Source organism: Peromyscus maniculatus, chromosome 4, assembly GCF_049852395.1.
Source record: "Peromyscus maniculatus bairdii isolate BWxNUB_F1_BW_parent chromosome 4, HU_Pman_BW_mat_3.1, whole genome shotgun sequence".
NCBI classification, from domain to species: Eukaryota; Metazoa; Chordata; class Mammalia; order Rodentia; family Cricetidae; genus Peromyscus; species Peromyscus maniculatus.
Window position 1 is genome coordinate 133,601,170 of NC_134855.1, and position 16,380 is coordinate 133,617,549.

General features: G+C 47.2%; 1 protein-coding gene across 1 annotated transcript; it reads left to right on the top strand.

Annotated features, from left to right (window-relative positions):
- Positions 1 to 1,133: 1,133 nt before the first annotated feature.
- On the top strand, positions 1,134 to 15,360 carry LOC102919577 (vomeromodulin-like). Its single transcript, XM_076570925.1, has 15 exons — positions 1,134 to 1,190; positions 3,384 to 3,663; positions 5,720 to 6,209; positions 6,516 to 6,617; positions 7,301 to 7,456; positions 8,276 to 8,360; positions 9,021 to 9,078; positions 9,437 to 9,507; positions 10,623 to 10,769; positions 11,769 to 11,891; positions 12,059 to 12,126; positions 12,394 to 12,424; positions 13,540 to 13,600; positions 14,315 to 14,394; positions 15,107 to 15,360. The coding sequence occupies exons 2-15, from the start codon at positions 3,396 to 3,398 to the stop codon at positions 15,128 to 15,130; spliced, it is 1,764 nt and encodes a 587-aa protein (XP_076427040.1). The 5' UTR covers positions 1,134 to 1,190; positions 3,384 to 3,395; the 3' UTR covers positions 15,131 to 15,360.
- The last annotated feature ends 1,020 nt before the right edge of the window (positions 15,361 to 16,380 follow it).

The following is a 16,380-nucleotide window of genomic DNA, read 5'->3' on the forward strand; positions in this document are numbered from 1 at the left end:
TTTATGGATGCAGCAGGGCCAAACAAACATCTACCCCAGTGGAAGAGCTATGGCAGTTGTTGATGGTGGTGGGCAAGTTGCCCTCCTTTGTGAATGCTACAGGTACATTGCCTACACAACAGTGGAGAGTCCTAATTGGACCTGGGGCATATAAATAACCAAAAGAAGGAAAATGTGAAGCTATAAGGGAAAGGAAGCACGGGTTCCAGGGTTAGTTAGAAGGAGGTAGTGGTAAATGAATATCATCAAAATACATTGCATAAATGTGCAATATTTTCAAAGAATAAATACTGCTGAAAATATAAATGCACACACAATATCCACATCCCTGCCAGGCCTGTTATAATTTCACAACAAGAATAAGTAATAGGGGTCTCACACAATTATATAATTCCTCTGCTTAACACATCCTAGACACTGATATGCTGCGATCAGTTCACTCTGTCACTAGAATCCATCCATGCCTGCACGCCCCTTACTCATGAGTGGGTTTTGATATGGGAGGATACTTCACATAAGTCATACATGAGGCAAAGTATTTGGCCATCACTAAAATCAATGACCAAAGGAACATCATACCTGTATCATGGATGACTGCTCTTATGCTGATCATTAGGTGCTGTGTATACATAGGGCATTATGTAATACCATAAAAGGATTCACAGGACTGCTGACTGTCTGCCTTGGGCCTCTATTCCTCTTGACATTGCATGCGGTTACCCAAAACATAATGACTACAAGACAGCAAGACAGAAGAGAGCTTGTAAGGATGTAAAATAAGAAGGGGACAGATAAACCACCTTACAATACATGGCATTAAAAACACTATTGAAAACAATTCATTGGCTTCAACCCAACCCAATGTTGAATACAGAATACAAAACCACCAGGCCCCTAGGGTCAATACACTCTGTGTGGTGTGCCTGCCTCTGCCATCCCAAGACCAGCTCTGACAGGCATAGGGACATGCCAACAAAAGCAAGGACAAACAGCAGCTGCTGATTTTGGAAAGAATACTGCATCACACCTGTCTTATCAGCACATCTAGATCATGCTCCTTCCTCTATGGTGACCTTTCTAGGAGATAGTGAATGCCTATAAAAATGGGGTGCCCCTTTGGGGCAGACAGTCAGAGGCAGGAGCAGGAGGAGAAGCAGCTTCTGAAGACGTTGACCCTTCAGAGGGGAAAGGTAAGGACTGCCCAGAAGGATGCACTAAGAATGGCAGGCCAGATAGGAACGACTATGGGACAGGTCACCTCTAGACAGATGACTAGGGCTTACTCACCAACAATCTAGAATGTTCCTCTGCTACTGAAATGCAGGACACTGGGCCTAAAGTGAGCTGGTGGGTGACAACGGCCCATTAGGAGACTGTTTTCTGAAGAACACAGGAAACTGATTGCTGGAACTCTCACAGAGATCCATTAAGGCAGCATAGCCATGAACTCATTAACAGGCACACATGCCTCGCTTTTCCAGAAAGGGTGTTTAGATGAATGGCATGTGGATTAGATTTCCCAGAGGTCAGAGAGGAAAGGGAGTAGTTGGCAGAAATATGGTGCAATTTAATTTTCAAAAGGCAGTTTATTCAAGGCAAGGAATTGTCACCGACTCTTATTTACTGGAACTACTTTCTGATGGTAACGGCAGCAGAGAGCTTGCTTTTGCTAGTGAGCATACATGATGCCAACCGAAACCATCACACCCACCCTCCAAGATTCACCAACTTTTCAGACACAGGCTAGCTCAGCTCTGAGAAGGCAAACTTCCTGTAGACTACTGGAGTATGCAAAGAGGACAGGGCATGGCCAGGTTCAAAAGATGAAAGGAAAGGGATTATGGATGATATTTTTAAAATGAGATCAAGTAATTACCAGGGTAGTACCAGTCATGGGTGGAGTAGTCACTTGCTGGACGGGTATGTGACAGGAGCCTCTCTGTGTCAGGCTGCAGTAGTGTTTCTGGATATTAAGGGTTATAGCTGGAGTCTTGATGAATGATCCTTGTTATTGGGAACACATGTGCAGGGTGCCCTCTATCACAAACAAAATATTCATTGTGGGGTCACAATTTGAAAGAAGTGACCCCCATGACGATTCTGACAGTGTTCTGAAAGGTGGGAGCAAAGACCCACACCCCCAATTTTACAAAGCTGGCAGGTGAAGGAGGACAAGTGGGAAGAAATGCCACAGTGCAACTCATATCTTAGGGGGAAATGTCATGGGCACATGCCTAAGGACCATTCTAAATGTTAGAAAGAGGACAGGTAAATCAGTCAGCGGGTAAAGGTACCTGCCACCAAGCCTGATGAACTCAGTTTGGTCCCTAGAACCCACACAACAGAAGGAAAGAACAAACTCCATCAATTTCTCCTATGACTTGCATTCCCATGACTTAGAACCATCAATGAAAAGCAATGAATAAATGTAAATAAATGTAATTCCAAGACTTAAAGACAGGCCAGGCAGGGTGGTGCACAGCTTTAATCCCAACACTGGAGGGACAGAGGCAACAGTTCTCTGTGATTTCAAGGCCAGCCTGAACTAGAAAGCAAGCTTCAGAAAAGTAAAGGAAAACCCTGTCCCAAAAATAAATAAGCAAATAAATCAAAGTAAATGTCAGAGAAAAAACACTCAGAGAATAAGCATAAGCAAGGAATCTGAGAAGGTGAGATGGGAAATAATATCCAGAAGTCACCAGGACAGCTCAGATCCACCATAAATGAGGTCCACCACCCAAGACAAGGGAAACCAGGATAGGAATGAGACCGAATGCCTAGCTTTGCTCACACAATTCTATAAGATGCCTCAAGAAAAGTCAAATACTAACTACTCACTAAGAAGATACTTAGGGGAAGAGACCTGAGATTGTAGCTAAGGACTCAAATGGACATGTTCACAGACAAGAACTGGGACATTGCCAGGGCCCTAAGGATATTGTTCAGTGCTTCAGCAATGGTGTAACATGGGCAAGTCTTGTGTACAATCTCAGCACTGAAAAAGAAACGAGGGTTCAATACTTATATCTGGGATAATACCAAGAATTATGGTATATATCTTGTGGCTGCACAAGATAGCAGGAGAATATATATATATATACCCATGGAGTCAGACCTCAGGACAAGGCTCACCTTCATTGACATGCTACAGCCAATCCTGACAGTACAATTACCCATGGCAGAAACAGGAAGAGCAAAGAGTTGCTCCACAAGATGTTAACTAGCATGCATCAGAACATATTCCCACAAACAGAGGAGAAACTGGGGTGTCAATAATGTGAAAAACATGCTCTTACCAGAGCCAGGGAACCATCTACACAAAGTAACATGACAGCTCTTAGGCCCGTGGTGAACATGATGAGTGACCCATTTCTCCTCTGCAGGTTTCACCCACAATGATGTGGGCTCTCTCAGCCGTGGTCATCATGTTGAGCATCCAAGCAGGAACACTTGACCTGGTGGAAACACCCCCAGGGGTGAGCAGTCTCCCTGTTGCTGTGCCCAGTGTGAGCACTCTCCCTCTTATCATACCAAGCCACCCACACCTCAAAGGTTCCTCCAACAGCCAAGGCTTGCCTCCCAGAAAGCATCCAGCAACCCCCAAAGGAGGCAAGTGTGCACCTGCAGCCAGATACTTCCTCGCCAGCGGCAAACTCCACGACTGTAAGTAAGACTCACATTTTGGGTCCTGTCCACACCTTCCATAGTCTGCTCATTTCTAGCTCAGAGAAGGTTCAGTCAACCTTCTCAGCAAGTGAATTTCAAACATGATGACCCTGTGGCATCTGCTTGGTGCCTAGAGAGAGAAGGGAACTTGGGTCATGCCTAGAAATTCTGGCATAGCAAGGGCTGAATCCAGCTCATCCTACAGCTCTGGGAGATGGTAAAGCTGAGTGTAAGGTAACTATTCTTAGTCCGGGACTGACTTATGCTACCCTGGACAAAGGAAATGTCTGACCCCAAAGCTGTTCTCTATTTGCCTTCCAGTGGATTCTTACCACTTAGAGACTGTGCCATGCCACAGGGTTTCTCCTTGCTGTGCCCCAAGACTGGCTACACTCTCACAGTTGATTAACCCTCAGCCTAGTTTTCAGAACAGAAAGCAGAACATTCACAATCGGCCTGCAAGCCCTTGATCACACGTGCTCTCCTGAGACACCCACTTCAGCCTCTCCCTGACATACACTTTGGTCCAGGAGATGAGAAATTCTTCTCCCTAAGATTCTCAAAGGCTGAGAATACAGGAACCTGGGTAGCTAAAAGCATGACAAAGAGATGATTCTGCTTCAGAAACAGGGACTGGTTGTCTTTCATGGGCTAAAAAAGAACAACAGGAAACACTTTGTAGTTCCCTGGAGGTTCTGTGCAGCAACACTCCAGTAAAGACCTGCATCAGAGAGAGCATGATGGGATGAAGATGGAGGCCATAACCCACTCACCTGTCATAGTGGCCAAGTAACACCCCTCATGAGTCCAAGATTCTAGACACAGAACTCTGGGCAAAGAAGGGGCGGCTAGGATGTAAGACATGCTTCCGTGGACTGCCTCAACCATAACTCTGCTGAGCCAGAAATGCCCTTTGGACCAATCGGCCACAGCTCTGCAATAGACAAGGCTGACAACAAACAACACTTCACTGACATTTTTTTCTATGCAGTTCCTATTAGAGCCAGACAGACAGGCAAGTGAAGGTAGCATTAGAGTGTTTTGACTGTTTCTCATGCCACAGGATGACTCTCAGCCTCTTCTCTAGTATCCTAGAATTCCATCTTTCCTTTCTTACTTACACCACATGGAGGAAAATACATGTTAGGCCCCTGCCTGCCTATCAGTGCTTAAGCCTTGGGCAAATGCAAAGGCTACCCAACATAGCATATCCAAGTAAAAATCATCTATAAAGACTAATGATATGAAAATGAGTCAAAAGAGCAGAGGAGACTTGGACGGAAGGGCCTAGAAAGAAAGAATAACTATGTTTGTCTATTCACTACCCTCCTGCTTCTGCAGTCCCTCTACCTTACAGTAGATATCCACAATCATAACCTTTATACTTCATCTGGAAGCCATGCACCACATCCAATTATAAGACTCCAACAAACACAGAGGATGGAGATCAGAATACCAATGAGGACCCTGAGGACTAGAGCTGATACTGAGCACCAGACACCAGGAGAAAAACAAAAATTAATTAAATAAAGCTGGCCAGATGGCTCATGCCCTAACAGGACCAGTCAAGAATGCACAACGTGTGTGTGTGTGTGTGTGTGTGTGTGTGTGTGTGTGTGTGTGTGTGTGTGTGAGAGAGAGAGAGAGAGAGACAGAGACAGAGACAGAGACAGAGACAGAGACACAGAGAGAGAGAGACAGAGAGTGAGATTTGTCACTAGAAGGAAAGAAAGAGGCAAGACAAATGAGGACAAGAAAAATGACACACACAAATGAGGTTCCTCCTCACTCCACACCCAAGTATCTTTGAAGCTAACAGTCTCATCACAAGTTAGCATCAGTGTAGGACCAGCAGCAGCTGTGGACAACAGGGAAGGGGGATCTCTCAGACAGAAGGTCATTCTTAAGTAGGGCAGGAGAAGCACTAGAACTTGGAAGGGAGAATTCAGGTCCTATGTACCCCATATTTCAAGATGTCATCTTCCAAAAGGAGGGAGCTAGGGATGAACTGAATAGAAAACCCACAGCGGGACTGTCTCTTGATCTTTTTCAGATCTCATGGACACTCTGCCCCCACAGATCGAGGAACTTGTGAAGTGTAATGGCGTTGGCATGGGAGGTGTGCTTGGGACAGTGATGTCCACACTGGACAACCTTGACCTGCTCTCACTCTTAGATCCCACCTCCCTCCTAGAAGGGGCAGGAGGTCTTGGCCTAGATGGTCTCCTAGGCCCAAAAGGGGATGAGGAGTCCTCAAAGTCCTCTTCAGGGTCCAAGGCCACTGGAGGACTCAACAACCTACTCCCAGGGGGCAAGGGTGGCCTGGGCAGCTTACTGAACCTCGGTGGAGACAAGGGCTCTGGCAACGGTCTCCTGAAGGGAGAGGGACTGTCCAACATCAAGAAGACCCTGGGTGGCGCGGTGGAAGACGTAGAACATCTGAAAGAATCTGTTGAGGCCAAGGTGAAGGATATCCTCCCAGAAGACATCAAAGACACATTTTCAGATCTGCTCAAGATAAACCTCCAAGAGCTTGTGCTCGAGTAAGTGCTTCCTTGACAATTCTCTGGGCTTCTGGACAAACCCATTGCTCACTGGGAACACTGACCCTCAGTCTACAGCAAGCCCGGTGACATCCACCCTTTCATAGAGAGAGACTGACTCCCACTGGAGCTCTGCAAAATAGGACCAGGAGTTCTTGAGTTTAAACCAGGGGGTGGAAAGGGCAGCTCAGGGATCACAGAACTAGCAGCCCTTAGCTGGTGAGGAACTGGTGCCTCAGACCTATTTCTCAGGAGGGCCAGGCTGTTCCTATGAAGCAGAACTGAGTCTCTGTCATCACTCTGCAGGTTCAAGGTCGACGAGGTGAGAGAGGAGAGCACGGACATCACCATGGAAGCTGATGAGATCCAAGTCCACTCCACAGTCACTGCCATCTTAAGTGGAAAAGGGTGAGCCTGTTTCCACCATGACTGCGGGGACACTGGGGATTAGGATATGTGTACCCTATCCTAGAGCCAGATGACAAGGTCACAGAGACAGAGAAAGGAGGATCAGCTATTTCAGGCAAGCCTGGCTTACAGAGTGAGACCTTGACTCAGAAAACAAAAAATTAGATAGATGGATAGATACATACATACATATAAACATACATAAATTCATAGATACATACATAGACATTTTCACAGATAGAAACACACATAGATACATAGAAAAACTGACAGATAGACAGACAGACAGATGATAGATAACCTGCCTTGTCCTAAGCTTCTTCTGTTAAGAAGCCAAGCATTTCTCCTGATTGACTTCTTTTACGTATTTCCACAAAAACTCAAAAGGCCTAAGTGCTAGACTTAGAAGTGAACTTATGGCTGGTAGCTTGTGCCACCAACGACAGGTGACCTCCTCAAGGCTGGGTAAGACAGTTATTTGTCAAAAAGTAACTGACTACCACAATAACCACCCTCTTCATTCTCTGGCATGGGACTGAGGCAGTAGGAGCATGTGGAGTAGGAAACAAGTCCTCCCCTCAAGAGGATGACCTTCACCACAGCATCAGCCTGATTCCCAAATGCCTAGCCCTCTGCTGGAGGCTCATGTCTCAGGCAGTATTCATTCACATTCCTCTCCACAGCGTACTTGGACCTGTCATCACCCTACTGAAATTTGAATCTAACTTGGATGTGACAATGAAAATTGCTGTTTCCTCCAACAACACAAAATGTGTCAACCTTGACGTCCAAGACACCCATATCAAGGTCAACGAAATGAAAATACAGTTAATAGAGACGTACGTAACAGCTTCTATCCTTCTACTGAATCAATCCAAAAGTGTGTCAAAAGGCCCTGCTGCTGGGCCAGAGGAGAGCTGGTCCACCATAGTCCTCTAGACAATCAGGAAATGCTAGGAGAGCTATCAACATTCCTCTGTGTTCAACAACAGTCTTCTCACATCTACCTTCCAGCTTTCCTACTGATTCTATTTAAGGGACTCCTCCTATGTTTTCCCTAAAAGAAACCATGAGGCCACACGGTGAAAATCTCTCTGACACTTTTGTGGGCAAGCTACCTACCTCTCCTCTCCTGGGCCAACCAGAGATTCCAAGCCCTTCTGACTAGGTTAATAGTAGCCATTCTGACTAGGTAATAGTAGCCATTCTGACTAGGTTAATAGTAGCCATTCTGACTAGGTTCACACTAGGAAGCTAGAAATGCTTCTCCCCATACATACCCGCTTTGACATTCGTTCCCTCCCTCTGTTATGCCCTACGCAGGAGTCACTGTAATTTCTCTAACTAGAGCTTAGCAAGTTCTGAATTCAGATCCACAGCTACACCAAGACCACAGACAGGTCTATGGACAAATGTCTTCTGGTGTCTGAAGGATGGATCCATCCAAGGAGACCTCTGGGCCAGGGGTCCTGTGCTTTGGCCAGGAACCTTTGCATCTTCCTTAAAGACTAAAGACCAAGGCAGGAGCTCAGGACTCACCCACACATTGAGAACCGAAACATCATCCTGACTCCTTCATCAGTGAGTCGGTCTGTCTAAGACATGCACAAATCTAGAAACATGACGATCACTCATTTCAACACATATGTCTTTCACAGTGTCACAGGAACTGTGCCTCTCCCCGTGCCTCTGCCCTTGAATAATATCGTCCCAATACTGCTGACAGCAGAAATGAATGAGAATGTAAGTCCAGGGAAGTGGGAGGTTCCCTCAGAGACCTGAATCACTGGGGGACTAGGAAAGAATCATGCAGCTTTGTAAATGACCAGCTGCTGGGACAGATTTAGGAACAAGGGACCCCTGGAGCCCAAAGGCCAATGTGGCCAGGAAGCTCCTCTGAGCATATGTCCAGCAGCAGAATTAGAAGACACAAGATTTGGGAATAGTGGATGACTTCTGCCCATAAGAGGTCAGGAAACTGGGCTCGTTGCATGAGTTAGCTGTTTGAAACCTAGGACTTATGCAGGGATGCTTGGCTCAGTCTGGGAGGAGGGGACTGGACCTGCCTGGACTGAGTCTATCAGGTCGATCCCAGTCCTCGGGGGAGACCTTGATCTGGAGGAGGTGGGAATGGGAGGTGTGCTAGGGGGAAAGGGAGGGGGGTGGGAGAGGAGAGAACAGGGGAATCTGTGGCTATTATGTGGAACTGAATAGTACTGTAAAATAAATAATAATAACAATAATAATAATAATAATAATAATAATAATAATAATAATAATAATAAAGAGGTCAGGAAACTAGCTCAGGAAAGGGGGAAGACAGGAGGAGAAGAGGAGGAGGTTGACTGATAAGACAGACTACAGATGCTCCCTCAGCTAAGCTAACCTGTGGTGACTTCACAGCTACAGAAATCCAACTCCTGTGCCATCGTCCTCAAGGACTTCAATGACTGCAAGAATGGTGAGTACTTCCTGGGTGTCCTTTGTCAACAGTCTCAAGTTGCCCGGGGACCTTGGGAAACTTTATAGGGGACATACCACAGAGATTGGGCCACTGAACGTCTACCTAGACAGTCTTTCCTTCTCCAAGCGGGTTTTGACACCTCAGATTAAAAAAAAAAAAAATCTACATCCTTGTGTGTAAACCCAAAGCTCACGGCATCCTTTGAGATGTGGAAGCATTCAGGGCCGCACCTTGTGTCTGGCAGACAGACAGAAGCAGCTGTCTATACTGGTATATCGGGCAGACCAGTTGGAGGCACAACAGTCATCAATGCCTGTCCGGGCTCTCCCCATTCCTCCCTCCCTCTCCTCCACAGCTACCGGCTTATTCAAGTACCAGGTTCAGAGTACCAGGATCTCTTCCAAAGGACTTTCCATTTTCTACTGTGTAAGTACTCATGGCATTGCGTCAACACCTGGCTGAAGGCTGGAAGCACACCGGAGCCCAAACAGAGATCAGAGAGTCAGGACAGTGAGATGATCTGCTCAGTTCTCACCCTCATCTGTCCTGGGGTCAGTCTCCTGAGTGCCCATCAGGACATGGTCAGCTAGTGCTCTTCTCCATTCCAACCCACAGGACAATGGCCTGTGATGAGCTCCCACAGAGAGAACCATAACTTGTCTCATCTCAGCTCTCCATTCTCAGTGGACTGTATACAACACATCAGATAGAGTCATCTCCTCCAACCACCCACTACCCAAAGTCGGGGAGGCAAAACCAGGCTGGGACAAGCTTGAAGAGAGGGGACATAGTGAGCTCAGCTTCTCTTCTGGAAATCCATCAAAAAAGCTGCATTCAGATGCTGAAGCACAAATCTATACACATTCAGGATGCTGTTCCTCAACAACCTACAACACACACCAAGGACATCAGCTGAGGGTCAGACCCTCCTACACACGTCACATGTGGAAACGGAGCCATGCTTCCCAGAGAGTATGAATCGCTCTAAAGTCAAGTAAAAACTAAAGGAGCAGTGCACGGGACACGAGGAAACCCCAGGGGTGTTAGGCCTAAGTCTCCCTCCTCTGTTCCTGTCTGAATCTTCCAGCATCCTCCAAAAGGATTATAGCTCAGAAATATGAGGGTGGAATGCATAAAAATAGAAAGAATGAAACGGACAGATAGACAGACAAGCAGACAGACAGAAAAATTATTCAAGAATAGCCTTAACATCTACGAACTTATTCCTCCATGTGATGGTTTATGAAACAAAGGAGGGAGGGAGATAGGGAGAGAAAATGAGGATGGAGACACAGGGGGAGACTGGCCCTCAGTTCTGCAGAACTGGGACAAGGAGAGGAAGCAATATTAAACACACATCTTCATGAAGTCCATCATAAATGACCGACTCACCTGCAGGTGAGGATTCCTGGCCTCTGGGGAAAGCCTGGCTGCCCTGAGCCCTGCTGCACTGCCCTGCACAGTGAAGCCAGGCCACAAGGCCTTCCCTCTCCTTCCAGTCTCCTGATCTTACACAGCTGTCTCCTGCTTCCCCTCCTTAGGTTGAATTCAATTTGGGAAAAAAACCAGTGCCTGTGCCTGGAGGTCGGCTGCCTCCAGATCCCAAAAATGCCACCATTTCTGTAACTATGTCCACCTCGATGTTGAAGATGCTTTTAATATATGTAGCCAAGCAGAGCTCTGTCAAGGTGAGTGTCCTCCATCAGCCTCAGGTCTACACTACTCTGGACGACAGCTGAGACTGTCAATTCTGAGGGAAAAGGTAGAGATATAAATGAGATGTGAAGGTTGTTTCATTTTTTTTTAAGTTTCTTGAGACAAGGTTTCCTTGTGTAATCCTAGCTGTCCTGAAACTACCTCTGTAGACTAGACTGGCCTTGAACTCACATAGATCTGCCTGCCTCTGCCTGCCAAGTTCTAGGATTAAAGGTGTGTACCCACTGCCCAGCAAGCTCTGAAGGTTCTTGCAGAGATGGATAAGACCAATGCCACAGGACACACATCATTCTTAGTGATCAGGAAGGAGCCTTGATGTCATCAGTGGGGCTCAGAAGCAGGCAAGGGGTGGGGAGGGTAAATATTATGAGTGTGTCGCCCACATGCCAAGCACACGGCCATGTGTCCTTAAATGATCAGTGCAAGTAATCCTCAAAACACAGCTCAATGTAAGAACACGTCTTCATTTTACCGATGCCCTCAAAGGCTCAGTGAGTGGCCAAGTCACAGTAGCAGCAAGGGTACCAGGCTTATCTACCCAAGAGATACTTTAATATGACCCCCACTAAAGATGGAAGAACTCTCTCCAGTGAGAGGAGCTCCCATGCTCTAGGTACCATGATCAGGTGACTCAGCCTATGAGGAATCTTCACCACAGAATCCATAAGAGTTCAGCAGAGAGTGTCCAAGACACAAGAGCTGAGAAACACACTTCTACTTTGAAAGGCTTGATAGAAAGCAACATTTCACAAGGTCTCTGCCCCAACCTCCATCCACTCAATTCAACAGAGGCATGGGGTGAGGATGCACATGTCATTTCTTTTTCTCAGCTGCACCAGCACCCAGCTGGGTGACCAAGCCTACAGAAGCAAAGTCAGTATCTCAACCAAGCCTGAAGGACACATGCCTGACTCATGGTACGGCACCTCCCATCCTCTTCCTCTCACTGACTGAAGTCTTCTTCACAACAGATGAATGACCTGGGTGCCAACATCACCAAAATAGCCTATGCCTTCCAGAAAGACAAACTCCTCGGAGTCACTTATGAGGTTGAAATAACAAAGGGCGGTGAGGACTTTGCCACTGGGAAAACGGTGAGTACAGAGAAATGAAGGTCCCCTGAGTTAGAAGAAGAGCAAGGACTTGGATGCATGAGATAAGCTGTCCCCAAAAGCCTGAGGCCCAATATACCTTGGAGTCCCCATAGCAGAGGAAAGGCCACACCCCCATGTTTCATTCAAACTCTCTTGTGTCATTTCAGAAATTGATCATCACTCATAACAGCAAGATTTCAAAAACCAAATTGATACCAGATATCAAAGTCAAGAGGTACTGCAAGATATAACTGCACCATCCTCCCGAGGACGTAAAGACCCTGTCAAACACATATGCATGATGGGTTCTGGGAAAATATTTCAATAATTACAGGAAATGGGGGATTTAGGCCTACATGCTCTCATTCATGTGTCCATTCTGCTCAGGAGCTCCTAGTCTACAGCTGATTCATTCCAAATCAACTGAGATAAGACTTGAACTCTAAACACCAGTGGTACTGTTCTCATGAACCTAACATTTCTCTGTTTTTGTTGCTGACAGGTCTGAGAACACAGTGGAGCCCCCTGAGGCTGTAAGTTGGTGTGCCCTTGTATACTGACTCATGATAGGTGGGAAATCAGTCAATGCCAGACACTCTGACTCAGGAATGGGGGAAAGAGAGGCCCATGGGTAATAGAGCACACACCTACTGTGGAACAGAACTTCAAGTTCCTACTGGTCTCTGGAGAACTCTTAAACCATAGCTGCCCATGCTCACACTCACATCTGCATTGGGGGTTACACGGAGCAAACATACAAACACATACATAGGAGACAGAAGATACTGAAAGTCTGGTGCCACATGCTGGAGAGAGGCCCACAGTGGGGCCCAGAGAAGGGCTTAGCAAATGTGTCCCTTTAGCATCCTGAGATACTGAGAGCCAATGAAGCAGCAGACTCAGGGAACATTCAGGTTAGCAAACCTTCCATCTCTACTTAGCAGGGAAGAGACAGGATGTTCCTGGCTCTGAACTAAGTGATAAAGACTGTGTAGGATTGACCCCTGACCTCATACAAATTTTGACAGCCAAACACAGTAGTTTATGCCAAGATCTGTCCCTGGATGTTAGAGAGCAAAGTTTAAGGAGTGTCCTCTCTGTGCACACAGTGGGGTGTGGTTACAGTGGCACCCTAACCCAGTTCACAGAAGCCTGGCTTCCCACAAAGAGGGATGAGCATTGAGAAGGAAAAGGAGGTGTAGAAGCAACACCATATGCTCTCAGAGGAGGGTCACATGAGAAGAAGGGAGCATCATAACATGGAGGGACCCAGACCTATGTCCTCAAACCATATCACAGGAGGCAGCAGAGACCACCAAGTGCAAGGCTCCCAACCTTTGACCTCCTAGTCGCTCCTGAAGTCCCAAAGCCACCTGCTGGAACTGTAGCAAGGTGGCAGTAAACAGGACAATGCCTCTGCTCATGGAGCCACAAGGGCAACAAACCCCAATAGGAACCCCAAAACTCCCAGAGACGGGAGCCCTAAGGATACAGGGAGATCCATCTCTATATTCGACCTTGACATGTGACAGACCTGTCCAATAGAGAAAGCCCACAGAAACCTGCAGCCTGAGCTAATCCTCCTGGGTCTTGCGGACAATTGGAGGGCTGCAAGGCTCTACTGAAAATGTCCTCCTGTGTCCTGCAGAAGGAAGAGGTGGAAGTCATTATAATTGAAGTCATGAAGAAGGTCTGGTCTTCCTTCAATGGTATGTGGAATTAATGATGCTGACAGCTGGCACAGTGAGTGCCCATGAGACGTGCTGGGCATGACACATGTGGGACACTAAACCCTAAGCACAAGGCCACCCTGTCACCTGCTGGGTTGTCCATCACCTTCTCTATCAGAAATGACACCATCATGGTGGTATAAAGGGAACACAGATCAAATTGCCTCCTCTGGAGCTCCCAGGAAGTCCTGTCCGCAGGTACCTGGGACCAAGACCACCAGGGCATACACTTGGACAGTGGACCTGGGTCACCCACCCCTAAAGACATTAGGGTTGTGACACTTGAAGGTGATATCATAACCTCTTTGGACAACAACGATGATGGTGCCACAGACCAGGAATACACGTTCCTGGTTGGTTCTACTGTGCTTGTCAATAGCATTCTGATCTTCAAATGTTTGTGTCACCCCCAGTCAGGTCCTGCTGTGAGGCAGTGTGTCATTTCTCATCAATGGTAGGAGACCACCAGGTCCCCACCTGCTTTGGGGCCTTCCTTCCCCTACACCGTATCTTGCCTCCATCCTACAGGCTGGGATGGACAGCATTCATGACACCGTATTGAATGTGTGTGGCAGTGACTCCTCCTAGGGCCACATACAGGTCAGAGATGCCAAGTGTGGCTGTGGTCACACAAGCCACCCAGGTTCTCATGTCCCTTAACTGCTGTCACAAGATGGTACTTCCTTATTTCAGAAATGTTTAAACAAATGAATGTTCCGGAAGGAGTGACTACATTTGCCCTAAAGGATGCCAATGTCAGACCGCTGAAATCGGTAAGAAACCGAAATACAACTCTTCCTTGCTCGTTTGTCTTCCTTCGCTTTGCCTCAAATACAGGAGCTCGCACAGATTCCCAATCCTGCCTGTACTTATGACCAGTGTGAAATTAACCCAGAGAACAGCAGCTTCTCTCACAGGACTCACACCTTAGGCTGTGCCTGGCCCCACACTTCCCTGCATCCGGGCCCTCATCAATTCCTAGAGGGTCCGAATGACAGAAAGCAGCACTTGCTTAGGCTGGCTGTTCATGTTCTCATTCTTTCCTGCCCACCCTATCAGGGCCAGGGAACCTGCACAAGCCAGCCTTGATCAGGGCACCGATCAGATGGATGACATCTGATCGACAGCCACAGTGACAAGAATCACATCCCGCAGCAGTTCTGGATAATAGTGAAAGTGTAGCTACTGACGGGCAGCACTGTGCAGGGCCAGCAGGTGGTTCACCCAGGATCCCGTGACCCCAGAGTTGGTGCCTGCTGTCTCTGGGTGGACCCCGACTGCATCCACACGGATCCCCTCCTGCCAGAGGCTTCCCCTTCAAGCTCCTTCTCTCCTAACCTAAGCTCTCCAGGGTGCTCTCCAGATGCTCTCTCCCCACCCCTGAAGCAGTGCTATGTGATCTGCTGGGCTGTGGGTTAGCGCTTACCATGCCTGCAGTCAGCTTCTGAGGTTAAAGCAGTAATCACTGTCTTTCTCTCTCCATAGAACCACCTTCAGGCAGCAAACTGAAGCCAGCGCTACTGAAGCTAGGCAAAGTACTGCGAGTCAGTGACACCCCCTGTGAATCTTTTCCATGCAACCTTGAAGCCCCATCCTTCTGATTAAGGAAACAATAGCAGTAGTCCCCTCAGCATGCTCAGGATCCTCTGCCTTGATTGACAAGGGAAAGAAGAACAGTTCGAGGTCACGGGCATTGTTGTAATAGCTCCTTAATAAACAGTCTCTGCACGCAAAAGTAAAAGATGACTCATGTCTCAACTCTGGTACATGTTCGTGAGCATGCAAAGTATTTCTTATTTGGGGCTGAACAATAATATGAGACAACAAAATCCAGTGTTCTCTGGTGCCCTGGAGGACAATCATGACAATGATTAAACCTTCCTCCCCTCACTTACTTGGATCTGGAGTGCCTCTCAAAGGCTCAGGTGGTACAGCCTTACTCCCCACCTGGTGCTATTGGGAGGTGGTAACTTTAAGAAGTGGTGCCTAAAAGGGGTTCTTCGGGTCTCTGGGGTGTGCCATTCAAGCAGATGGGGAACCCTGTCTCTCTGTTCTGGCTTTTGCTTCCTAGCAGTCTCGGGAACACTTTGCTTCTCATAACCGTGTACTGCTAACCACAGACTCAAAGACCAGGAGAGAACTTAGGACACAGACTGGGTCCTCTAAGCCTGAGCTTACACAACCTCTTCCCCACTTAAGATGCTTACCTGGTTACACTGATGGAGCTAACACACTCTCCAACTCTAAATGCTTTCTTGTGACTCGAAACCAAACAGAGCCTGGAACCCAAATCCTCCATGTTGGAAATGGAGGAGCACAGTTGAAACACAAACTGTGAGATGGTTCAGAGCAGGGAGAATCCTGATACCACTACACATCATGCATAAAAGGCTTCATGTGTCTTGGGTCATAACTGTAGTCCTAGCCATGTGGCCCTAAATGAAAAGCCAAGTCAGTATTGGCCTGGAGGATATTGTAATTACTGAAATGCCTTATTGCAGGAGGTGTGTGGGGGGGGGTTAGCTAGATGACAGAATCTTATCCCAAGGCTGTGGAGACAGTCATTTGGAGCACTAACGATTTCTAAGTGGCCAGCCTAGTGTACTTACTGTGTTCCAGGCCAATGAGAGACTTTCTCTTTTTTTTTTTTTTTTTTTGGTTTTTCAAGACAAGGTTTCTCTGTGTAGATTTGTGCCTTTTTGGAAATCGCTATGGAGACCAGGCTGGCCCCAAACTCACAGAGATCTGCCTGCCTCTGC

What these genes read in the sequence shown, in the direction of transcription:
- LOC102919577 (XM_076570925.1), top strand. Translation starts at nt 3,396, where the DNA reads ATGATGTGGGCTCTCTCAGCCGTGGTCATCATGTTGAGCATCCAAGCA. An exon ending in GCCATCTTAAGTGGAAAAGG is followed by an intron (nt 6,618 to 7,300) that starts GTGAGCCTGTTT and finishes TCCTCTCCACAG; the next exon opens with CGTACTTGGACCTGTCATCA. An exon ending in ACTTTGCCACTGGGAAAACG is followed by an intron (nt 11,892 to 12,058) that starts GTGAGTACAGAG and finishes GTGTCATTTCAG; the next exon opens with AAATTGATCATCACTCATAA.